The following is a 27,865-nucleotide window of genomic DNA, read 5'->3' as shown; positions in this document are numbered from 1 at the left end:
ATGGAATTAAAATTATTTAATGTATGAGATATATTGATCTTAATTCAGATATTTATGAAGTACCGTACGTCAATCATCTCATTTCAATAGATGTGTCATCTATTTTGTTGCGGTAAACATATGTCTAACAATCGGTGTTTTGCATTAGTTAAAAGTACGCTTGACTATTGCACAGTAGTCTTTCAAACACTTTACCGATTGTGATCGTAAGTTATTATATGATCAATCATTGCACGTGGCGGGATAATTTAAATCGATTTACGTAAATATCTAATAATAATTTACACAGATCAATACCAATTTTAAAACACATAGTTTCTCATTTACCTCAGGTGATACTATGTGATAATTAAACCAGAGACATAGATAATTTAATTTCTGATTAAACTAACTATATGTATTTGAATTATAATTAAAACATAATAGAAAGTAATGTCTAGAAAAAAGTATTTTCATTTAGATAGTCAACAATTACTTCAGTGAAATTTAGTTTAAGATTTAAATAAGCACACCCCATTAACTTTATTTAATAAAAAAATATGTTTATGCTCTAGAAATAAATGGTATAGTCATTATATGTCCCTAATATGTCAAACTTCAAAAAATATTTGTAAATTATTGGTTTTGATTAGATACGCATGCATTAAAATATGATATGATTAAGATTCTAATGGCCGACAAAATAATTGATCAAATATAGTAATTTGCAAATTTGTCTTAACCAAAATATATCAAACTGGTTTTTTCCCACACGTACATACTCAGCATGCTATGTTATGATTCCTATGTTTTTTTTATAGAAATGTAATGTATATGCCATGACAAGTTTATGTTGATGTCACATGTATATGTAAATTTGTTATATGCAAAAAATGGAACAAAAATAATATATATATATATATAATATACATTTATATATACATGTATATTACATTTTGCATAAAATTTCAATTTTGAAACAAAAATACAGTACATGTATTACGTACCGGTCAGCTAGGATACAGAGTTACTGTTCTTGATTGTCATGATCATAGATGAAACCTGGTCCACCTCAAAATTAAGACCACCTAGTTATTAAGACTACTCAACACATGTTATATTATGTTTCTGACGTCCCTTGCTCATACATATTTTCATTTACAGCGGTTCGGAGCGGTAGGGACCTGAGTTTTCGAGAAAAATATTTCAAACATTATAGGATAGATAACCACGTGAACCCCCATATATACATCTCTTCGTATCTGTAGCAGTGTGCAGCCAAGCGTGAAGGTGTGATACATTGATCATGACCACATCAAAACAATAAGCAGTGATCTAGAGTTGGCTGTTCTATTGTTTAGAGGATTAAGTGTCATTTTATAACGAAATCTCATCGTTTGGTTGTTTATGCAAATTAAATGAAAAAATTCGGAGGTGTTTCAAAATATAATTGAAATTTTAATACATGTACGTAATATTCTGTACTAGGTAAATGTATTTATATAGTTTGTAACACATTGTTTTTTTCAAAGTAGATTATCATGTCAAAGTAAAATTGCTGAGTGAATCTGCTATAATATATATTGAAACCACTGAAGCTTACAATTTTCGTTACTGTAAAGGACATTTTAGAAATATCAACCCATTTCAAATGATTCAACTGAACTAAGTCTTCCCATCTTCTCCTCCCGGTAGGAGTTATTTTATTTTTACGTTACATTGTACAGATCAATATGAAATACTTAATGTTAGTAGGAATAAAATTTGACATATTTCAGAGTCAGCTTAATTCAGATGTTCTCTGATAGCAGATAATAAAACCGTGATATTCCACAAAATTAGTACTAATCTGATAGATTTGTATCAATTCATCAAAACAGTAAAAAGTAAGCGTGTCACTATCCTTCATTAAATCATATACTACAATTATGTTTTTCTTGAACCAAGCCTTATAAGAACAAATTGCTTCCAATAGTCATATTTCAAAGTAAATTATCATGTCCAAGCCTTAAAAAAACAGCTTTGGAACCAATAGTCAAATTTCAAAGTAAATTATCATGTCAAAGTAAAATTTCTGAGTGAATTTGTGATCCGAATTTTGGACCTATCCTTGCTCCAAATTTTGCTGAACAACTTTCCATAATGTTTAGTAAGAAGATATTTATAAATTGTAGTTAGGAAAGGACACTGATGACAATACCTGTCATTTAGTTAACTCGTGCCGTTACCGTTTGTTAGGATATATGTTGTGATGTACTACAAACTTAATAGACATAGAGAAAAAATATTTAAAAAAATTGACAAAAATCATCCTTCGTGCCATTTACATGTCGTTTAGTTAATTAACTCAGGTTATTTAGTTTTATAGTTAATAGATATACATTCATGTACTTGAAACTTGATAAAGCATATACCAGTAACCGGCTGATAGCTGACAGAGATTTTTTTCTCTCTTTCCCTCTCTTTCCCCTCTCTCCCCCCTCTCTCTCCCTGATATGTTGCCAAAGTAGTATTAGTGAAGTTATGAAGCATGATGGTCATCCTTTATGACAATATACGTTAGTTATATGTGTTACACGGTCTGACAACCATTAATTTTTGTAGTTATAGATAGTATGGTGTTCTTAAACTTGCTAGATACATTTTTGTTAAAAAGGAAATCCTTGATGTCATTCATATTAGTCATTAAAGGTCAAATACGTGTATGGTATTGCTTAAACATTATGTGAGATTTTATATGATATAACCAGTAAGTTTTTTTCTTGATAGATGAAGAATCTCTGATCCTACACTTAACATATATGCCTGTTTAGTTTTTAACAAAAAAAATCAATTTAATTTGACATTACAAGTCACCATAATGCTGAAACTTTTCTTTATATGAACTTGACAACATGAATACTTCCTCTTTGATTGAAGGTTCTGCACTGAAATGCATTATGTGTATATAGAATAACTGGCCCTGTACAAAATGTGAGAAAATAAATCAATGTGATAAATTATTACGACCAAATAAAAAACCAATAGTTGTGTTATTTTTTCAGCCTTTGTTTAAGCCCTGTTTTCTTTGGATCGTTTCCAGTTTGCAGTTATACTGATAATATAACCATTGACTTATCAATCTTTAACACTCGAATCAACTCCTATCATCCAGAAGTTTTACCGGAGCAGTACTTTCAGTACTTTGATTTTTTGTTAGATTTATAAATCCTGAATCGTCACAGAGAAGTTACTAGACAAATGGCTTTCCAGAATTTCTTGACATGTTGGTTTCACAATGAGTCATATCTTTAAAACCTTTACCAGCAATAGTGTCCATGTTTCTCAAGTTGATGTTTCAATTACAAATTCACCAAATTATTTGTTTTCAATTCTGACATGTCAATTTACAATGAGTTACCTCCCTTTGATCATCCACCATGATTGTTCACCATACAGATATATTGTAGAAGTTAATAGACACATATGGTTTTTTTTAAGATTTACAAATCCTGATTCGTCACCGAGAAGTTACTAGACACATGGTTGGGTTTTTTTTAATTTACAAATTCTGATTCGTCACAGAGAAGTTACTAGACACTTTTATTAAAATTTACAAATCCTGATTCGTCACCGAGAAGTTACTAGACACATGTTTTTTTATTGATATATCCTGATTAGTCACCGAGAAGTTACTAGACACATGTTGTTCGTTATTGGTAGATCCTGATTCGTCACCGAGAAGTTACTAAACATATGGTTTTTTTTAGATTCATAAATCCTGATTCGTCACAGAGAAGTTACTAGACACATGATTGTTTTTTTAAGATTTGCAAGGAATTTTCAGGAATTTGTAAATCTTAAAAAACAATCATGTGTCTAGTAACTTTTCTGTGACAGATCCGGATTTATAAATCTAAAAAAACATGTCTAGTACCTTCTCTGGGACGAATCAGGATTTATTAATCTAAAAACAACCATATGTCTAGTAACTTCTCTGTGACGAATCAGGATTTGTAAATCTTAAAAAAGTGTCTAGTAACTTCTCTGTGACGAATCAGGATTTGTAAATCTTAAAAAACCAAGAGTCTAGTAACTTCTCTGTGACGAATCATGATTTATAAATCTAAAAAAAAACCATGTGTCTAGTAACTTTTCTGTGACGAATCAGGATTTATAAATAAAAAAAAACATGTGTGTAGTAACTTCTCTGTGACGAATCAGGATTTGTAAATCTTTAAAAAAAAAACATGTGTCTAGTAACTTCTCTGTGACGAATCAGGATTTATAAATCTAAAAACAACCATGTGTGTCTTTTCTGTGACGAATCAGGATTTGTAAATCTAAAAGCAACCATGTGTCTAGTAACTTTTCTGGGACGAATCAGGATTTATCAATCTAAAAAAAACATGCGTCTAGTAACTTCTCTGCGACGAATCAGGATTTATAAATCTCAAAAAATGTGTCTAGTAACTTCTCGGTAACGACTAGGATCTATCATTAAAAAAAACATGTGTCTAATGACTTCTCTGTGACAGGATTTATCAATCTAGTAACTTCCTGTGACGAATCAGGATTTATAAATCTAAAAAACCATGTTTCTTTAGTAACTTCTCTGTGACGAATCAGGATCTACCAATAAAAAAGCCATTTGTCTAGTAATTTCTCTGTGAAGAATCAGGATTTATCAATCTAAAAAAAACCAGCATGTGTCAAGTAACTTCTCTGTGACGAAATAGGATTTGTAAATCTTAAAAAAAACAAGTGTGTAGTAACTTCTCTGGGACGAATCAGGATTTTAAAATCTAAAAACAAGTGTCTAGTAACTTCTTTGTGACGGATCAGGATCTATTAATAAGAAAAAGCCATGTGTCTAGTAACTTCTCGTTGACGAATCAGGATTTATAAATCTAAAAAAAAAAAAACATATGTGTCTAGTAACTTCTCTGTGACGAATCCGGATTTTAGAATCTAAAAAACAAGTGTTTAGTAACTTCTTTGTGACGGATCAGGATCTATCAATAAGAAAAAGCCATATGTCTAGTAACTTCTCTGTGACGAATCAGGATTTATAAATCTAAATCAACAAAATGTGTCTAGTAAATTCTCGGTGACGAATCAGGATCTACCAATAACAAACAACATGTGTCTAGTAACTTCTCGGTGACGAATCAGGATCTATCAATAAAAAAACATGTGTCTAGTAACTTCTCGGTGACGAATCCGGATTTGTAAATCTTGAAAAAAACAACCATGTGTCTGGTAACTTCTCTATGACGAATCAGGGTTTGTAAATCTTAAAAAAAACATGTGTCTAGTAACTTCTCTTTGGCGAATCCGGATTTAAAATCTAAAAAACATGTGTCTAGTACCTTCTCTGTGACCAATCAGGATTTATGTATCTAAAAACAACCATGTGTCTAGTAACTTCTCTGTGACGAATCAGGATTTATAAATCTTAAAAAAAACATATGATTAGTAACTTCTCTGTGACGAATCAGGATTTGTGTATATCTTAAAAAAACATGTGTCTAGTAAAAAAAAAACATATGTGTCTAGTAACTTTTCTGTGACGAATCAGGATTTGTAAATCTAAAAAAACCCATATGTGTCTGGTAACTTTTCTGTGACGAATCAGGATTTGTAAATCTAAAAGCAACGATGTGTCTAGTAACTTCTCTGTGACGAATCAGGATTTATAAATCTAAATCAACAAAATGTGTCTAGTAAATTCTCGGTGACGAATCAGGATCTACCAATAACAAACAAATCAGGATATATCAATAAAAAAACATGTGTCTAGTAACTTCTCGGTGACGAATCAGGATTTGTAAACCTTGAAAAAAACAACCATGTGTCTGGTAACTTCTCTATGACGAATCAGGGTTTGTAAATCTTAAAAAAAACATGTGTCTAGTAACTTCTCTTTGGCGAATCCGGATTTAAAATCTAGTACCTTCTCTGTGACCAATCAGGATTTATGTATCTAAAAACAACCATGTGTCTAGTAACTTCTCTGTGACGAATCAGGATTTGTAAATCTTAAAAAAAACATATGATTAGTAACTTCTCTGTGACGAATCAGGATTTGTGTATATCTTAAAAAAACATGTGTCTAGTAAAAAAAAAACATATGTGTCTAGTAACTTTTCTGTGACGAATCAGGATTTGTAAATCTAAAAAAAACCATATGTGTCTGGTAACTTTTCTGTGACGAATCAGGATTTGTAAATCTAAAAGCAACGATGTGTCTAGTAACTTTTCTGTGACGAATCAGGATTTATAAATCTAAAAAAAATCCCATATGTGTCTAGTAACTTTTCTGTGACGAATCAGGATTTATAAATCTAAAAAAAACCATATGTGTCTTGTAACTTTTCTGTGACGAATCAGGATTTGTAAATCTAAAAGCAACGATGTGTCTAGTAACTTCTCTTGGACGAATCAGGATTTATAAATCTTAAAAAAACATGTGTCTAGTAACTTCTCTGTGACGAATCCGGATTTGTAAATCTTAAAAAAAAAAGTTTGTAGTAACTTTTCTGTGACGAATCAGGATTTTTAAATCTTAAAAAAGCATGTGTCTAGTAACTTCTCTGGAACGAATCAGGATTTATAAATCTATAAAAACAACATATATTTAGTAACTTCTCGGTGACGAATCAGGATATATCAATAAAAAAATGTGTCTAGTAACATCTCTGTGACGAATTAGGATTTATAAATCTAAAAAAAAACAAATGTGTCTAGCAACTTCTTTGTGACGAATCAGGATTTATAAATCTAAAACAACAACATGTGTCTATTAACTTCTCGGTGACGAATCAGGATCTATCAATGAAAAAACCACATGTCTAGTAACTTCTCTGTGAGGAATCAGGATCTATTAATAAAAAAAAAACACATGTCTAGTATCTTCTCTGTGACGAATCCGGATTTTAAAATCTAAAAAAAACAAGTGTCTAGTAACTTCTTTGTGACGAATCAGGATCTATCAATAAGAAAAAGCCATGTGTCTAGTTACTTCTCTGTGACGAATCAGGATATATAAATCTAAAAAAAACAAGTGTCTAGTAACTTCTCGGTGACGAATCAGGATTTGTAAATCTTAAAAAAACCACATGTGTCTAGTAAATTCTCCGGGACGAATCAGGATTTATAAATCTAAAACAACAACATGTGTCTAGTAACTTTTCTGTGACGATTCAGGATTTATAAATCTTAAAAAAACCATATGTGTCTAGTAAATTCTCCTGGACGAATCAGGATTTATAAATCTAAAAAAAACATATATGTCTAGAAACTTCTCTGCGATGAATCCGGATTTATAAATCTAAAAAGGCCATGTGTCTAGTAACTTCTCTGTGACGAATCAGGATATATCAATAAAAAAAACATGTGTCTAGTAACTTCTCTGCGACGAATCAGAATTTATAAATCTAAAACAACAAAATGTGTCTAGTAACTTCTCGGTGACGATTCAGGATCTATCATTAAAAAAACATGTGTCTAGTAACTTCTTTGTGACGAATCAGGATTTATAAATCTAAAAAAATAGCATGTGTCTAGTAACTTCTCGGTGACTTATCAGGATCTATCAATAAAAAAAATCATGTGTCTAGTAACTTCTCTGTGACGAATCAGGATTTATAAATCTTAAAAAAACATATGTGTCAAGTAACTTCTTTGTGACGAAATAGGATTTGTAAATCTTAAAAAAAGCAAATGGGTATTGACTTCTCTGGGACGAATCAGGATTTTAAAATCTAAAAAACAAGTGTCTAGTAACTTCTTTGTGACGGATCAGGATCTACCAATAACAAACAACATGTGTCTATTAACTTCTCGGTGACGAATCAGGAGCTATCAATAAAAAACCATGTGTCTAGTAACTTCTCTGTGACGAATCAGGATTTATAAATCTAAAAAAACAAGTGTCTAGTAACTTCTCTGTGACGAATCCGAATTTTAAAATCTAAAAAAAACAAGTGTCTAGTAACTTCTTTGTGACGGATCAGGATCTATCAATAAGAAAAAAGCCATGTGTCTAGTAACTTCTCTGTGACGAATCAGGATTTATAAATGTAAAAAAAAAGTGTCTATTAACTTCTCGGTGACGAATCAGGATCTATCAATAAGAAAAAAGCCATGTGTCTAGTAACTTCTCTGTGACGAATCAGGATTTATAAATGTAAAAAAAACAAGTGTCTAGTAACTTCTCGGTGACTTATCAGGATTTATAAATCTAAAACAACGACATGTGTCTAGTAACTTCTCTGTGACGAATCAGGATTTATAAATCTTAAAAAACCATATATGTCTAGTAACTTCTCTGCGATGAATCCGGATTAATAAATCTTCAAAAAACATATGTGTCTAGTAATTTCTCTTGGACAAATCAGGATTTATAAATCTAAAACAACAACATGTGTCTAGTAACTTCTCTGTGACGAATAAGGATTGATCAATCTTAAAAAAAACATGTGTCTAGTAAATTCTTCGGGACGAATCAGGATTTAAAAATCTAAAAAAAAACATATATGTCTAGTAACTTCTCTGCGATGAATCCGGATTTATAAATCTTAAAAAACATATGTGTCTAGTAATTTCTCTTTGACGAACCAGGATTTATAAATCTAAAAAAAAACATGTGTCTATTAACTTCTCTGTGACGAATCAGGATTTGTAAATCTAAAAACAAACCCAACATATGTGTCTAGTTACTTATCTTGTGAATCCATATTTAAAAATAAAAAAAAAAACCATGTGTCTAGTTACTTCTCTGTGACGAATCAGGATTTAAAAATCTAAAAAAACAAGTTTCTAGTAACTTCTCTGTGACGAATCAGGATCTATCAATAAAAAAGCCATGCGTCTAGTTACTTCTCTGTGACGAATCAGGATTGATAAATCTAAAAAAAAATACATGTGTCTAGTAACTTCTCGTTGACGATTCAGGATCTATCAATAAAAAAACAAAAACAAAATAATGAATACCAATTGGGCCTTTGGCACCTTTCAAGGAAAGTTACATTCCCCTTCTCACCTTAATGTAATTTATACGAGGAAAGGTAATAGTAAAATTCAAAAGAAGGGGAAAAAAGGAAAAGAAGAAAAAAACAACAATACCAACAACTTAATAATAACAACAAAAAAGAAAAAAGAATACCGAACAAATATTAAGCTAAGGAGTTTTCCATAACTTAAGCAATACAATTTTCTACGGAGAAATTTAATTTGAGGAATTGCTTAATGTTTAGGAACGTTCATGATTATGGTCAAAATTTTCAATTTTACTTTGCTGCTTTTTTTGATTTGTCTATAAGATGTTTATTTGTAATATATAAATTATAACAGACTTATGTAAATACATACATTTTTTTAATTCACAACTCGATACTTGAAAATAACAATTATACACGAGACGCTGTACATTAGTGATATCTTTGGTTCAGACCTCACTAACTCACAAAGAGATCAGAGTGTCTTACAAGGACAATGTACATCACATGATTGCATAAAACTCAGCGTAACAATTGTAAAAAAGTACAGCCAGTTCGTGTGAATATTTTTCCAATATCGCAGGACATGGCTATCGTCCCAAAAGAGACTGGGTTAAATCATAATACCCTATAAGCCAGATTGCAGAAAATTAAACGCTTTAGATTTGTTTTCTTCGTGTATAGGCAAACATTGTGAAAATGTTAACCCCCATAGATAACTGGCTGTACTGTATAACACTCAGATGGTTGATATAACACACAGATGGTTGATATAACACTCAGATGGTTGATATACCACTCAGATGGTTGATATAACACACAGATGAATGATATAACACACAGATGGTTGATATAACACACAGATGGTTGATATACCACTCAGATAGTTGATATTGATATACCACTCAGATGGTTGACATAACACACAGGTGGCTAATATAACACTCAGATGGTTGATATAACACACAGATGGCTGATATAACACACAGATGGCTGATATAACACTCAGATGGTTGATATAACACACAGATGGCTGATATAACACACAGATGGCTGATATAACACACAGATGGCTGATATAACACACAGATGGTTGATATAACACACAGATGGTTGATATAACACACAGATGGCTGATATAACCCACAGATGGCTGATATAACACACAGATGGCTGATATAACACTCAGATGGTTGATATAACACACAGATGGTTGATATAACACACAGATGGTTGATATACCACTCAGATAGTTGATATTGATATACCACTCAGATGGTTGACATAACACACAGGTGGCTAATATAACACTCAGATGGTTGATATAACACACAGATGGCTGATATAACACACAGATGGCTGATATAACACTCAGATGGTTGATATAACACACAGATGGCTGATATAACACACAGATGGCTGATATAACACACAGATGGCTGATATAACACACAGATGGTTGATATAACACACAGATGGTTGATATAACACACAGATGGCTGATATAACCCACAGATGGCTGATATAACACACAGATGGCTGATATAACACTCAGATGGTTGATATAACACACAGATGGTTGATATAACACACAGATGGTTGATATAACACACAGATGGCTGATATAACACACAGATGGTTGATATAACACACAGATGGCTGATATAACACACAGATGGTTGATATAACACACAGATGGCTGATATAACACACAGATGGTTGATATAACACACAGATGGCTGATATAACACACAGATGGTTGATATAACACACAGATGGCTGATATTATGATATAAAAGTCATATGATATTGAATCCCGCATTTTTATGGAATAAATTGAAGAAAGTATTAAAATCCACCGAAACACTTTGACGCTTGATACACAACAAACACCACGAATATGGACTGTATGTAAACATTGTTGGTATCCTATGTACATGTGTATATGTTGAAAATATATATACTGTAAAATGAAATTAAAAATAATTTTGAATTCCGATGAATCTTAATATGAATCTGTGGCTTGTAAGTGTTGTTAATAACATCTGTTGCTTTCACACATCAAGTATTCTTTTTTAATTGTCGTATAGATTATTAAGAACTTTATGTGTTTACGGTGGATTGAATTACGGGCTTCATCAACAACATAGTTTTAATACACGATACACTGTTAACATTTTTACATCAATGATGATTATTGACTAAACTCCTTCAAAGATATTTGTTCAGCATATTTTAAATACAAGTAGGTGACCTACAAGTTGTTACTTTAAAAACACACTTTTCAGTTTCCCATTAAAAATTCAGACATTTGGAATACCTTTTTACAATTCCATAACTAGACTGGTTCATTTAACTACATTATCACTTTTTCCTGCGCGGACTAACTTAGTGTCAGTAAACAGGACTCCCATGCATGTATATAGGAATTACTACACCAAGTCTAGGCTGCATTCATTGATCAAAATACAGATTATCATTAGAGTAATGAGAGTATCTGTGGCAAAATGTAAATATTGCAGAATAAATTCCCTCAAAGTATTAAATCTTTTTCCTTTTTTCATAAACTTATGAAATTGTCAAAATTTAAAACTTCATTTGAGATGAAATGAAATGGAAACGATTAAAATGAAATGGAAACGATTACAGAGACCTAGCTGTGGTTTAAATAAAACTTATAAACGCTTAGATATCGCTCTAACGTTTTAAATTCTTTTTAGTACCTTAGTACCTGAACAGTTGATATGTAAAGTAAACGTACAGATTCAGATTTCCATTCATGAAATATTTAAACTGACACTAAAACGATAACAACATTTTGGTTTGGAAATATTTCGACAAATTTCAGCGCAGTTATCAAATTGCACGTTATATTTCGCTCCAGACAACGAAAAATAATTATATTTACAAAAAAATGACCACATACAGATGTATCAACAGATAAATCAATTCACCATGATTCTGGTTCGTATTTATATCTACAGTATATTTGATAATTTTGTTTTTAATGCAATTATCTTTGCTTTCGAAAACGGATAATTATTTTATCTTCGATTAATCTCTGATTCAACAATCAAATACATATTTTTCAAAGTGAAACAACTTGTTTAAGACAGCTTATATCATACACAAAAATCCCTCTTCACAGCAGCTTCATACTTACATGTACAAATCAGCAATTTATCACAATTTTCTAAACAAGTTCGGTGTGTTTGAATAGTATTTATTTAAGGAATTATCATTTAGTATAATTTCTACACCATAAAGACGTAGGGGCTCTTTGTTATTGCTCAGCATTAAGTGAGTGGGACGACTGTAAATGTAATGTTAGCGGGTCTCGGTGTCTGTGGCGGCATATATACGTCAGTGAGATAGCACTATACCAAGATTTCCTCCATCACAAGGAGACACAACACGAACAAACTACACAACATACACATTCAACACATTACATTACACGGGAGGCCGTCCTTCAATAATCTTAGCTAGCAATATCATGTCAAGCCCAAACAGCCAACATTTCAAACAAATATAATGCCCCGTTACAGAATGTTAAAAGACAGACCACGGGGGAATCTGTTTATGACTTATGGTTATTTCCCTCACTAACAATATTCATGTGTTCACGTTAGTTCTTCTGCTACTGATCTTTTTCCGGGACAATATTTTCTAAACTATTCTTGAGTAAATAAGTCAAACTTTCATATGTTGTTGGTTGAGAAATGCAGTTTAAGACTCTTCAGCTCGATCTACTAAGCAACTTCCGGCAGAAGTTACCAAATCGAGCCACTCAACACGGATTCCATATCTAAGAAGGATGTCGGAAACAGTCGAGGTTAGACGAATGCAGATTATGCCATTTCTGGATCATTTCTGGCCATCTGAGGACAGACGGAGCAAGACAGAACAATCTGGCCATCTGAGGACAGACGGAGCAAGTCAGAACAATCCGGCCATGTGAGGACAGACGGAGCAAGACAGAACAATCTGGCCATCTGAGGACAGACGGAGCAAGTCAGAACAATCTGGCCATCTGAGGACAGACGGAGCAAGACAGAACAATCTGGCCATCTGAGGACAGACGGAGCAAGACAGAACAATCTGGCCATCTGAGGACAGACGGAGCAAGTCAGAACAATCTGGCCATCTGAGGACAGACGGAGCAAGACAGAACAATCTGGCCATCTGAGGACAGACGGAGCAAGTCAGAACAATCTGGCCATCTGAGGACAGACGGAGCAAGACAGAACAATCTGGCCATCTGAGGACAGACAGACGGAGCAAGTCAGAACAATCTGGCCATCTGAGGACAGACGGAGAAAGACAGAACAACAGTTTCAACTACTAATGTTCTATCACATAAAACGAAGATAATATTTATGAATATAATTCAGCATTCATGAATGTATTTGTCTGTCATGGTTGAATTAATTTCATTTGTTACCATACGTTAAATGAATGAGCAGTTTGGTGAATGATTTGCTTTCATAGAATCTAGGGATATCAGGTATGGGTTCTCGATCAATAGTTGTCACCCTTGGCCGAGCTGATCCTTCGGCAGCTGGGCTCCTGGTTCAACATAACACATGTTAACCTCTAGCTCAGTTAATAAATGTATAATGCTCCTGTGACATAATGCAGACATCGATGAAACAATGTCACATTTTAGCTTCATATTGGTATTGTGTTTCCTAAACTTGATTTAGCGATCTTAGTTACCTGCTCCAGAATACGTCCTTTACCTGCTATTGTAACGACAAGGAACTGAATCGTTTTTACATTCAGATTACACGTGACTTATCACGATATCCTCCTTCACTGAATATCCGTCTGTTACGTCAGCGTGTTTTCACTAATTACGATCAACTATTGAATGTATTCCCCAACATATCCATGATCATGATGACAAAATGTATTATGAGTAGTTCAGGCGTCACTGTGGTCTTTCAATATATCCATGATTACGACAGCGCAATGCATTATGGGTAAATTTAACGCCTGCTATGCTCTTCCAACATATCATTTGTCACTATTAAATCACACAGCTCCGTGCTGTCTGATGGTTTAATGATGTCGATACTTTTGTCCGGAGTGATTGTCTGACGACATGTACTGTAGGAAACGTCTGTATGGCTCCATCGAGGAATCAACATGCTTGGCTCCTTTAGGCAACGACGGCAGCATGGACACATCTTACGCAACTGTCCTCGGTAACTGAATGTTCTAGAAAGAAAAAAAAAGATATCACTTTGAGCGCCGTCACAGGCCCAATACCAGGTCCTGGTCTCTTACCTATTGACAAGTCATTTAAAGATTCTAAAATAGTTACCCCTATGCCCTTGAATAATATTTAAGGCATATCATTTGAACAAACTTCATCAAAGACTAGGACTCTTAGCTATTGATAATAAGTCATTTAAAGATTTTAGCCTTTTTGATCTCTGAGTCATTTATTTGAAAAAACTTTGTAGATTTCTTACTTATTCGGAAAAATCGATTAAAGATTTAACCTTTTTGACCCCTGTGGCCTTGAATGAGCATCGATGTCATTTCTTTAGATAAACTATGTAGCCTTTCATCCCAGCATTCTATAGGCCCAATATCAGATCTAAAGGGCTTTAGAGTTATTGGCAAGAAGTAGATTAATTATTTTAGCCTTTAACCTCAGTGATTTGGGATGAAGTTCGAGGTCATTTATTTGAATAAAGTTGGTAACCCTTCATGCCAGTATGCTTCAGACAAATATGAGTATACTGGGTCTTTCGGTTATTTAGAAGAAGTCGTTTATATGAAAGTTAACTTTTCTATTCTGAGACTCAAAAGTAATAATGGAACCTACTTTTATATTCTAGTTTTTTTAATAAAGCCAGAGTAATTAAAGTGATTATTTATGATGAGTTCCGTCTTTGCTACATCCGCGTTTCACAATAGCTGGTTAATATGTGATTTGCATGTGATTTACATATCTTTGCATATAATTTGCATATAGGTTGAATATGATTGACGTGTAATTTGCATATGACTTTTGTTATAGTGCGCCCACTTACGGATGGATTAGTCTGACTGGAACTGTAAGATACGTGGACAACAGTCTACAATCAGTGGCGTAGGAAGATGAAACGTCATTGGGGGGGGGGGGGGCAAAGATCCTCAATATTTTGTAACCACCCCCCCCCCCCCCCCGCCGCACCTACAGGAGGAGATTAATTCAACTCCCAACCATGTATGCTTTATATACATTTTTCATATATCACTAAATTTAATCCTTGTACACATTTATAGACAATGGAGTCGCTAAAAGGAAATTAACGAATACGCAAATTGGCCAAATTAGCGTGTGAGCGTTGAAGGTGCGAGATTTTGGTGTTTTATTAGAGGTCTGAGGGTGACCCCAGGGATGAGTTTTATGTATTTTGATAATTTTGCGATCGCCCGAAAGCGCGAGATTTTGGTGTTTTAGGGGTCCGGGGGTCTCCCCTGGGAAAAAATTACGATTTAGAATGGCTGAGATGAGTTTTACGATAAATTTTAATGATTATAAAGCGTTCTTAACATGGTAATTTTTCGATTTAAAGCTACCTGTATTTAGAAATGATAATTGTGTCGTCATAACATTATGCAACCCTACTCGATCTGAATATACCGGCTTCACACCATCGGCACATTGTTGTGTAACATAAAAAATGAATTAATTGTCTCGCTAAGACATATAAACAAATTGATCTTTTAAGAGACATTTTTTTAAATAGTACATATAATCCCTTGATGGACATTTTTAGTTTAGTTTGTGTGTATTGAATTTTTACTATTTAAGGTTTGACATTATGTGCTTGAACGTTTTAAGAAATGCGCCGCGCAGCGGAAAATTTTCTAGAATGAAGTACGAAAAATATGCAGGAGGACCCTTTTTTCTTTCAAATAAGCATTTTTAGAAAATTTCAGTCGGCGAAAATGTGGGGGGGGGGGGGGGGGGGGGGGGGCAAAAAGACATGTTTGCCCCCCCTGTCCTGGACGGACGGACGGACGGACGATCGGACGGACGGACAGGACGGATGGGAATAAAGAAGTCTGACCACGGTCCGACGCAAGGAAGTTTGAATAGTTAAAAAGGAATGCGGACGGACGGGAACCGGACGCAGATTATTTTTTTTTTTTCTTAACCATTTTCTTTTCAAAATGGTTGTAATTTGATAATTGAAATGACGAGAAATATTGACGAGTTTTCTTACATGAGGTGGTGGCATGTTCTGGAGCTGAATATGCCGTATATGACCGGGTTTAGTGCGCTGTTGAGTGGAGCCAGACTCTGGATAAAGGCATAAAAACCGTTCACTAGGTGATTTCTGTGGTCTAAATGTCCAAACACAGCGACAAGGTTCACCACAAAGTACGGGCTCCAGCATAATATAAACACTGAAATGTAGAAATGAGGATAAAACATACAAACATACAATGAAGGTTTGGTCTGAGAATTTTAACGTCGTAGTAACAGCCATGGTCATTGCAGGCGAGTCAGTTCTAGATGGTGGAGGAAAGTCGGAGTACCAGGAGAAAAAACACCGACCAAAGGTCAGTACTTTGTTTCATTTCCACATGGTATTCGATCTCGCGACACAAAAGTGAAAGACCTTAGGTTATATGTTAAGACATTTTAAAATGACCCCGGCAAATCACCTTCGTATAAACTTGACCAACAAGAGGCATTTCTTCATAAATATCCCTTCCCTCATCATCGATACCCCAGTGGTTACAATCACTCTCGTAATATTCACCCATGGAATATGTTGTATAAACAAGGGGATACAGAGAATTCCTCTAACGATTACAGAGAACGGCGCCCGACGTCAAGCCATGCAGCGTAACGTATTATATACATCATGTATTGATCTTAACTGAACTATCTGCCACAGACATGTAGACAGATTACCTCCCTTCATGTACGTACCAATTACAATAACCGTTGTCATCTTTATGGTGCGGATTTTCGCTTGTGGAATGATACCTCGAGAACTACGGGACATATTACGGCGTTTCCCCTTCTGGAATATTCTATTAGGCTTGTGAGGTTTGTATCCTGAAACAATAAACAATCTATTATTTTTGTGTTTACTTTGTATACGGTACGGCTGTTCTAGTCTACTTTGTCTACGACATGGCTGTTCTAGTCTACTTTGTATACGGTACAGCTGTTCTAGTCTACTTTGTATACGGTACGGCTGTTCTAGTCTACTTTATATACGGCACGGCTGTTCTAGTCTACTTTGTATACGGCACGGCTGTTCTAGTCTACTTTGTATACGGTACGGATGTTCTAGTCTACTTTGTATACGGCGCGGCTGTTTTAGTCTACTTTGTATATGGCACAGCTGTTCAAATCTACTTTGTATACGGCACGGCTGTTTTAGTCTACTTTGTATACGGCACGGCTGTTCTAGTCTACTTTGTATACGGTACGGTTGTTCTAGTCTACTTTGTATACGGTACGGCTATTCTAGTCTACTTTGTATACGGTACGGCTGTTCTAGTCTACTTTGTATACGGCACGGCTGTTCTAGTCTACTTTGTATACGGCACGGCTGTTCTAGTCTACTTTGTATACGGCACGGCTGTTCTAGTCTACTTTGTATACGGTACGGCTGTTCTAGTCTACTTTGTATACGGTACGGCTGTTCTAGTCTACTTTGTATACGGTACGGCTGTTCTAGTCTACTTTGTATACGGTACGGCTGTTCTAGTCTACTTTGTATACGGTACGGCTGTTCTAGTCTACTTTGTATACGGTACGGCTGTTCTAGTCTACTTTGTATACGGTACGGCTGTTCTAGTCTACTTTGTATACGGTACGGCTGTTTTAGTCTACTTTGTATACGGTACGGCTGTTCTAGTCTACTTTGTATACGGTACGGCTGTTTTAGTCTACTTTGTATACGGCACGGCTGTTCTAGTCTACTTTGTATACGGTACGGCTGTTCTAGTCTACTTTGTATACGGCACGGATGTTCTAGTCTACTTTGTATACGGTACGGCTGTTCTAGTCTACTTTGTATACGGCACGGCTGTTCTAGTCTACTTTGTATACGGCACGGCTGTTCTAGTCTACTTTGTATACGGCACGGCTGTTCTAGTCTACTTTGTATACGGCACGGCTGTTCTAGTCTACTTTGTATACGGCACGGCTGATCTAGTCTACTTTGTATACGGTACGGCTTTTGTAGTCCACTTTGTATATGGCACGGATGTTCTAGTCTACTTTGTATACGGTACGGCTGTTTTAGTCTACTTTGTATACGGTACGGCTTTTCTAGTCTACTTTGTATACGGCACGGCTGTTTTAGTCTACTTTGTATACGGTACGGCTTTTCTAGTCTACTTTGTATACGGCATGGCTGTTTTAGTCTACTTTGTATACGGCACGGCTGTTCTAGTCTACTTTGTATACGGTACGGCTGTTCTAGTCTACTTTGTATACGGCACGGCTGTTCTAGTCTACTTTGTATACGGCACGGCTGTTCTAGTCTACTTTGTATACGGTACGGCTGTTCTAGTCTACTTTGTATACGGTACGGCTGTTCTAGTCTACTTTGTATACGGCACGGCTGTTCTAGTCTACTTTGTATACGGCACGGCTGTTCTAGTCTACTTTGTATACGGTACGGCTGTTCTAGTCTACTTTGTATACGGTACGGCTGTTCTAGTCTACTTTGTATACGGCACGGCTGTTTTAGTCTACTTTGTATACGGTACGGCTGTTCTAGTCTACTTTGTATACGGTACGGCTGTTTTAGTCTACTTTGTATACGGTACGGCTGTTCTAGTCTACTTTGTATACGGTACGGCTGTTCTAGTCTACTTTGTATACGGTACGGCTGTTCTAGTCTACTCTGTATACAGTACGGCAGTTATAGTCTACTTTGTATACGGCATGGCTGTTCTAGTCTACTTTGTATACGGCACGGCTGTTCTAGTCTACTTTGTATACGGTACGGCTGTTTTAGTCTACTTTGTATACGGTACGGCTGTTCTAGTCTACTTTGTATACGGCACGGCTGTTCTAGTCTACTTTGTATACGGTACGGCTGTTCTAGTCTACTTTGTATACGGTACGGCTGTTCTAGTCTACTTTGTATACGGTACGGCTGTTCTAGTCTACTTTGTATACGGTACGGCTGTTCTAGTCTACTTTGTATACGGTACGGCTGTTCTAGTCTACTTTGTATACGGCACGGCTGTTCTAGTCTACTTTGTATACGGTACGGCTGTTCTAGTCTACTTTGTATACGGTACGGCTGTTTTAGTCTACTTTGTATACGGTACGGCTGTTCTAGTCTACTTTGTATACGGTACGGCTGTTCTAGTCTACTTTGTATACGGCACTGTTCTAGTCTACTTTGTATACGGCACGGCTGTTCTAGTCTACTTTGTATACGGTACGGCTGTTTTAGTCTACTTTGTATACGGCACGGCTGTTCTAGTCTACTTTGTATACGGCAGGGCTGTTCTAGTCTACTTTGTATACGGCACGGCTGTTCTTGCCTACTTTGTATACGGTAAAGATGTTCTAGTCTACTTTGTATACGGCACGGCTGTTTTAGTCTACTTTGTATACGGCACGGCTGTTCAAGTCTACTTTGTATACGGCACGGCTGTTCTAGTCTAGGTACTCTAGTCTACTTTGTATACGGCGGCTGTTCTAGTCTACTTTGTATACGGCACGGCTGTTCTAGTCTACTTTGTATACGGCACGGCTGTTCTAGTCTACTTTGTATACGGCACGGCTGTTCTAGTCTACTTTGTATACGGCACGGCTGTTTTAGTCTACTTTGTATACGGTACGGCTGTTTAGTCTACTTTGTATACGGTACGGCTGTTCTAGTCTACTTTGTATACGGCACGGCTGTTCTAGTCTACTTTGTATACGGTACGGCTGTTCTAGTCTACTTTGTATACGGCACGGCTGTTCTAGTCTACTTTGTATACGGCACGGCTGTTTTAGTCTACTTTGTATACGGCACGGCTGTTCTAGTCTACTTTGTATACGGTACGGCTGTTCTAGTCTACTTTGTATACGGCACGGCTGTTCTAGTCTACTTTGTATACGGTAATGGCTGTTCTAGTCTACTTTGTATACGGCACGGCTGTTTTAGTCTACTTTGTATACGGTACGGCTTTTCTAGTCTACTTTGTATACGGCACGGCTGTTCTAGTCTACTTTGTATACGGCACGGCTGTTCTAGTCTACTTTGTATACGGTACGGCTGTTCTAGTCTACTTTGTATACGGTACGGCTGTTCTAGTCTACTTTGTATACGGCACGGCTGTTCTAGTCTACTTTGTATACGGTACGGCTGTTCTAGTCTACTTTGTATACGGTACGGCTGTTCTAGTCTACTTTGTATACGGCACGACTTTTCTAGTCTACTTTGTATACGGCACGGCTGTTCTAGTCTACTTTGTATACGGTACGGATGTTCTAGTCTACTTTGTATACGGCACGGCTGTTTTAGTCTACTTTGTATACGGCACGGCTGTTCTAGTCTACTTTGTATACGGCACGGCTGTTCTAGTCTACTTTGTATACGGAGTGTTCTAGTCTACTTTGTATACGGCACGGCTGTTCTAGTCTACTTTGTATACGGTATACGGCTGTTCTAGTCTACTTTGTATACGGTACGGCTGTTCTAGTCTACTTTGTATACGGTACGGCTGTTCTAGTCTACTTTGTATACGGTACGGCTGTTCTAGTCTACTTTGTATACGGTACGGCTGTTCTAGTCTACTTTGTATACGGTACGGCTGTTCTAGTCTACTTTGTATACGGTACGGCTGTTCTAGTCTACTTTGTATACGGTACGGCTGTTCTAGTCTACTTTGTATACGGTACGGCTGTTCTAGTCTACTTTGTATACGGTACGGCTGTTCTAGTCTACTTTGTATACGGTACGGCTGTTCTAGTCTACTTTGTATACGGTACGGCTGTTCTAGTCTACTTTGTATACGGTACGGCTGTTCTAGTCTACTTTGTATACGGTACGGCTGTTCTAGTCTACTTTTTATACGGTACGGCTGTTTTAGTCTACTTTGTATACGGTACGGCTGTTCTAGTCTACTTTGTATACGGCACGGCTGTTCTAGTCTACTTTGTATACGGTACGGCTGTTCTAGTCTACTTTGTATACGGTACGGCTGTTCTAGTCTACTTTGTATACGGTACGGCTGTTCTAGTCTACTTTGTATACGGTACGGCTGTTCTAGTCTACTTTGTATACGGCACGGCAGTTCTAGTCTACTTTGTATACGGTACGCATGTTCTAGTCTACATTGTATATGGCACGGCTGTTCTAGTCTACTTTGTATACGATACGGTTGTTCTAGTCTACTTTGTATACGGTACGGCTGTTCTAGTCTACTTTGTATACGGCACGGCTGTTCTAGTCTACTTTGTATACGGCACGGCTGTTCTAGTCTACTTTGTATACGGTACGGCTGTTTTAGTCTACTTTGTATACGGCACGGCTGTTCTAGTCTACTTTGTATACGGTACGGCTGTTCTAGTCTACTTTGTATACGGTACGGCTGTTCTATTGTTACGGACGGTTTCTGTTACTTTGTATACGGTACGGCTGTTCTAGTCTACTTTGTATACGGTACGGCTGTTCTAGTCTACTTTGTATACGGTACGGCTGTTCTAGTCTACTTTGTATACGGTACGGCTGTTCTAGTCTACTTTGTATACGGTACGGCTGTTCTAGTCTACTTTGTATACGGTACGGCTGTTCTAGTCTACTTTGTATACGGTACGGCTGTTCTAGTCTACTTTGTATACGGTACGGCTGTTCTAGTCTACTTTGTATACGGTACGGCTGTTCTAGTCTACTTTGTATACGGTACGGCTGTTTTAGTCTACTTTGTATACGGCACGGCTGTTCTAGTCTACTTTGTATACGGCAGGGCTGTTCTAGTCTACTTTGTATACGGTACGGCTGTTCTTGCCTACTTTGTATACGGTAAAGATGTTCTAGTCTACTTTGTATACGGCACGGCTGTTCTAGTCTACTTTGTATACGGTACGGCTGTTCTAGTCTACTTTGTATACGGTACGGCTGTTCTAGTCTACTTTGTATACGGTACGGCTGTTCTAGTCTACTTTGTATACGGTACGGCTGTTCTAGTCTACTTTGTATACGGTACGGCTGTTCTAGTCTACTTTGTATACGGTACGGCTGTTCTAGTCTACTTTGTATACGGCACGGCTGTTCTAGTCTACTTTGTATACGGTACGGCTGTTCTAGTCTACTTTGTATACGGTACGGCTGTTCTAGTCTACTTTGTATACGGTACGGCAGTTCTAGTCTACTTTGTATACGTTAGGCTTTTCTAGTCTACTTTGTATACGGCACGGCTGTTCTAGTCTACATCGTATAAATTACGGCTGTTCTAGTCTACTTTGTATACGGTACGGCTGTTCTAGTCTACTTTGTATACGGTACGGCTGTTCTAGTCTACTTTGTATACGGTACGGCTGTTCTAGTCTACTTTGTATACGGCACGGCTGTTCTAGTCTACTTTGTATACGGTACGGCTGTTCTAGTCTACTTTGTATACGGTACGGCTGTTCTAGTCTACTTTGTATACGGTACGGCTGTTCTAGTCTACTTTGTATACGGTACGGCTGTTCTAGTCTACTTTGTATACGGTACGGCTGTTCTAGTCTACTTTGTATACGGTACGGCTGTTCTAGTCTACTTTGTATACGGTACGGCTGTTCTAGTCTACTTTGTATACGGTACGGCTGTTCTAGTCTACTTTGTATACGGTACGGCTGTTCTAGTCTACTTTGTATACGGTACGGCTGTTCTAGTCTACTTTGTATACGGTACGGCTGTTCTAGTCTACTTTGTATACGGCACGGCTGTTCTAGTCTACTTTTGTATACGGTACGGCTGTTCTAGTCTACTTTGTATACGGTACGGCTGTTCTAGTCTACTTTGTATACGGACGGCTGTTCTAGTCTACTTTGTATACGGTACGGCTGTTCTAGTCTACTTTGTATACGGTACGGCTGTTCTAGTCTACTTTGTATACGGTACGGCTGTTCTAGTCTACTTTGTATACGGTACGGCTGTTCTAGTCTACTTTGTATACGGCACGGCTGTTCTAGTCTACTTTGTATACGGTACGGCTGTTCTAGTCTACTTTGTATACGGTACGGCTGTTCTAGTCTACTTTGTATACGGCACGGCTGTTCTAGTCTACTTTGTATACGGCACGGCTGTTCTAGTCTACTTTGTATACGGCACGGCTGTTCTAGTCTACTTTGTATACGGTACGGCTGTTCTAGTCTACTTTGTATACGGCACGGCTGTTCTAGTCTACTTTGTATACGGTACGGCTGTTCTAGTCTACTTTGTATACGGTACGGCTGTTCTAGTCTACTTTGTATACGGCACGGCTGTTCTAGTCTACTTTGTATACGGCACGGCTGTTTAGTCTACTTTGTATACGGTACGGCTGTTCTAGTCTACTTTGTATACGGACGGCTGTTCTAGTCTACTTTGTATACGGTACGGCTGTTTAGTCTACTTTGTATACGGTACGGCTGTTCTAGTCTACTTTGTATACGGTACGGCTGTTCTAGTCTACTTTGTATACGGTACGGCTGTTCTAGTCTACTTTGTATACGGTACGGCTGTTCTAGTCTACTTTGTATACGGTACGGCTGTTCTAGTCTACTTTGTATACGGTACGGCTGTTCTAGTCTACTTTGTATACGGTACGGCTGTTCTAGTCTACTTTGTATACGGTACGGCTGTTCTAGTCTACTTTGTATACGGTACGGCTGTTCTAGTCTACTTTGTATACGGTACGGCTGTTCTAGTCTACTTTGTATACGGTACGGCTGTTTAGTCTACTTTGTATACGGCACGGCTGTTTCTAGTCTACTTTGTATACGGTACGGCTGTTCTAGTCTACTTTGTATACGGTACGGCTGTTCTAGTCTACTTTGTATACGGCACGGCTGTTCTAGTCTACTTTGTATACGGTACGGCTGTTTTAGTCTACTTTGTATACGGTACGGCTGTTCTAGTCTACTTTGTATACGGTACGGCTGTTCTAGTCTACTTTGTATACGGTACGGCTGTTCTAGTCTACTTTGTATACGGTACGGCTGTTCTAGTCTACTTTGTATACGGCACGGCAGTTCTAGTCTACTTTGTATACGGCACGGCTGTTCTAGTCTACTTTGTATACGGTACGGCTGTTCTAGTCTACTTTGTATACGGCACGGCTGTTCTAGTCTACTTTGTATACGGTACGGCTGTTCTAGTCTACTTTGTATACGGTACGGCTGTTCTAGTCTACTTTGTATACGGTACGGCTGTTCTAGTCTACTTTGTATACGGCACGGCTGTTCTAGTCTACTTTGTATACGGCACGGCTGTTCTAGTCTACTTTGTATACGGTACGGCTGTTCTAGTCTACTTTGTATACGGTACGGCTGTTCTAGTCTACTTTGTATACGGTACGGCTGTTCTAGTCTACTTTGTATACGGTACGGCTGTTCTAGTCTACTTTGTATACGGTACGGCTGTTCTAGTCTACTTTGTATACGGTACGGCTGTTCTAGTCTACTTTGTATACGGTACGGCTGTTCTAGTCTACTTTGTATACGGTACGGCTGTTCTAGTCTACTTTGTATACGGCACGGCTGTTCTAGTCTACTTTGTATACGGTACGGCTGTTCTAGTCTACTTTGTATACGGTACGGCTGTTCTAGTCTACTTTGTATACGGTACGGCTGTTCTAGTCTACTTTGTATACGGTACGGCTGTTCTAGTCTACTTTGTATACGGTACGGCTGTTCTAGTCTACTTTGTATACGGCACGGCTGTTCTAGTCTACTTTGTATACGGCACGGCTGTTCTAGTCTACTTTGTATACGGTACGGCTGTTCTAGTCTACTTTGTATACGGCACGGCTGTTCTAGTCTACTTTGTATACGGTACGGCTGTTCTAGTCTACTTTGTATACGGTACGGCTGTTCTAGTCTACTTTGTATACGGTACGGCTGTTCTAGTCTACTTTGTATACGGTACGGCTGTTCTAGTCTACTTTGTATACGGTACGGCTGTTCTAGTCTACTTTGTATACGGCACGGCTGTTCTAGTCTACTTTGTATACGGTACGGCTGTTCTAGTCTACTTTGTATACGGTACGGCTGTTCTAGTCTACTTTGTATACGGTACGGCTGTTCTAGTCTACTTTGTATACGGTACGGCTGTTCTAGTCTACTTTGTATACGGTACGGCTGTTCTAGTCTACTTTGTATACGGTACGGCTGTTCTAGTCTACTTTGTATACGGTACGGCTGTTCTAGTCTACTTTGTATACGGTACGGCTGTTCTAGTCTACTTTGTATACGGTACGGCTGTTCTAGTCTACTTTGTATACGGCACGGCTGTTCTAGTCTACTTTGTATACGGTACGGCTGTTCTAGTCTACTTTGTATACGGTACGGCTGTTCTAGTCTACTTTGTATACGGTACGGCTGTTCTAGTCTACTTTGTATACGGTACGGCTGTTCTAGTCTACTTTGTATACGGTACGGCTGTTCTAGTCTACTTTGTATACGGTACGGCTGTTCTAGTCTACTTTGTATACGGTACGGCTGTTCTAGTCTACTTTGTACGACGTACGGTACGGCTGTTCTAGTCTACTTTGTATACGGTACGGCTGTTCTAGTCTACTTTGTATACGGTACGGCTGTTCTAGTCTACTTTGTATACGGCACGGCTGTTTCTAGTCTACTTTGTATACGGTACGGCTGTTCTAGTCTACTTTGTATACGGTACGGCTGTTCTAGTCTACTTTGTATACGGTACGGCTGTTCTAGTCTACTTTGTATACGGTACGGCTGTTCTAGTCTACTTTGTATACGGTACGGCTGTTCTAGTCTACTTTGTATACGGTACGGCTGTTCTAGTCTACTTTGTATACGGCACGGCTGTTCTAGTCTACTTTGTATACGGTACGGCTGTTCTAGTCTACTTTGTATACGGTACGGCAGTTCTAGTCTACTTTGTATACGGTACGGCTGTTCTAGTCTACTTTGTATACGGTACGGCTGTTCTAGTCTACTTTGTATACGGTACGGCTGTTCTAGTCTACTTTGTATACGGTACGGCTGTTCTAGTCTACTTTGTATACGGCACGGCAGTTCTAGTCTACTTTGTATACGGCACGGCTGTTCTAGTCTACTTTGTATACGGTACGGCTGTTCTAGTCTACTTTGTATACGGCACGGCTGTTCTAGTCTACTTTGTATACGGTACGGCTGTTCTAGTCTACTTTGTATACGGTACGGCTGTTCTAGTCTACTTTGTATACGGTACGGCTGTTCTAGTCTACTTTGTATACGGTACGGCTGTTCTAGTCTACTTTGTATACGGTACGGCTGTTCTAGTCTACTTTGTATACGGTACGGCTGTTCTAGTCTACTTTGTATACGGTACGGCTGTTCTAGTCTACTTTGTATACGGTACGGCTGTTCTAGTCTACTTTGTATACGGCACGGCTGTTCTAGTCTACTTTGTATACGGCACGGCTGTTCTAGTCTACTTTGTATACGGCACGGCTGTTCTAGTCTACTTTGTATACGGAACGGCTGTTCTAGTCTACTTTGTATACGGTACGGCTGTTCTAGTCTACTTTGTATACGGTACGGCTGTTCTAGTCTACTTTGTATACGGTACGGCTGTTTAGTCTACTTTGTATACGGTACGGCTGTTCTAGTCTACTTTGTATACGGTACGGCTGTTTCTAGTCTACTTTGTATACGGTACGGCTGTTCTAGTCTACTTTGTATACGGAACGGCTGTTCTAGTCTACTTTGTATACGGTACGGCTGTTCTAGTCTACTTTGTATACGGTACGGCTGTTCTAGTCTACTTTGTATACGGCACGGCTGTTCTAGTCTACTTTGTATACGGTACGGCTGTTCTAGTCTACTTTGTATACGGCACGGCTGTTCTAGTCTACTTTGTATACGGTACGGCTGTTTCTAGTCTACTTTGTATACGGTACGGCTGTTCTAGTCTACTTTGTATACGGTACGGCTGTTCTAGTCTACTTTGTATACGGTACGGCTGTTCTAGTCTACTTTGTATACGGTACGGCTGTTCTAGTCTACTTTGTATACGGTACGGCTGTTCTAGTCTACTTTGTATACGGTACGGCTGTTCTAGTCTACTTTGTATACGGTACGGCTGTTCTAGTCTACTTTGTATACGGTACGGCTGTTCTAGTCTACTTTGTATACGGTACGGCTGTTCTAGTCTACTTTGTATACGGTACGGCTGTTCTAGTCTACTTTGTATACGGTACGGCTGTTCTAGTCTACTTTGTATACGGTACGGCTGTTCTAGTCTACTTTGTATACGGCACGGCTGTTCTAGTCTACTTTGTATACGGTACGGCTGTTCTAGTCTACTTTGTATACGGTACGGCTGTTCTAGTCTACTTTGTATACGGTACGGCTGTTCTAGTCTACTTTGTATACGGTACGGCTGTTCTAGTCTACTTTGTATACGGTACGGCTGTTCTAGTCTACTTTGTATACGGCACGGCTGTTCTAGTCTACTTTGTATACGGTACGGCTGTTCTAGTCTACTTTGTATACGGTACGGCTGTTCTAGTCTACTTTGTATACGGCACGGCTGTTCTAGTCTACTTTGTATACGGTACGGATGTTCTAGTCTACTTTGTATACGGTACGGCTGTTCTAGTCTACTTTGTATACGGTACGGCTGTTTTAGTCTACTTTGTATACGGTACGGCTGTTCTAGTCTACTTTGTATACGGTACGGCTGTTCTAGTCTACTTTGTATACGGCACGGCTGTTCTAGTCT

At 37.7% G+C, this 27,865-nt stretch overlaps 1 protein-coding gene across 5 annotated transcripts in view; it reads right to left on the bottom strand.

The window, feature by feature from the left end:
* Positions 1–12,166: 12,166 nt before the first annotated feature.
* Positions 12,167–27,865, bottom strand: part of LOC138310644 (cardioacceleratory peptide receptor-like) — a 191,362-nt gene continuing 175,663 nt past the window's right edge. For all 5 annotated transcript variants that reach the window (XM_069251927.1, XM_069251925.1, XM_069251928.1 and 2 more), the window contains exons 8-10: positions 16,906–17,034; positions 16,190–16,373; positions 12,167–14,183 (exon numbers count right to left, since the gene is read on the bottom strand). In XM_069251927.1, the coding sequence (XP_069108028.1) occupies positions 13,952–14,183; positions 16,190–16,373; positions 16,906–17,034 (545 nt within the window). In that variant the 3' untranslated portion in view covers positions 12,167–13,951. The remainder of the gene's footprint in view (positions 14,184–16,189; positions 16,374–16,905; positions 17,035–27,865) is intronic.

This window comes from Argopecten irradians, chromosome 16 (genome assembly GCF_041381155.1).
Source record: "Argopecten irradians isolate NY chromosome 16, Ai_NY, whole genome shotgun sequence".
In the NCBI taxonomy this organism is placed as follows: Eukaryota; Metazoa; Mollusca; class Bivalvia; order Pectinida; family Pectinidae; genus Argopecten; species Argopecten irradians.
The sequence above is the reverse complement of the archived record's forward strand: the minus strand, read 5'-3'. Positions and strand labels throughout refer to the sequence as shown.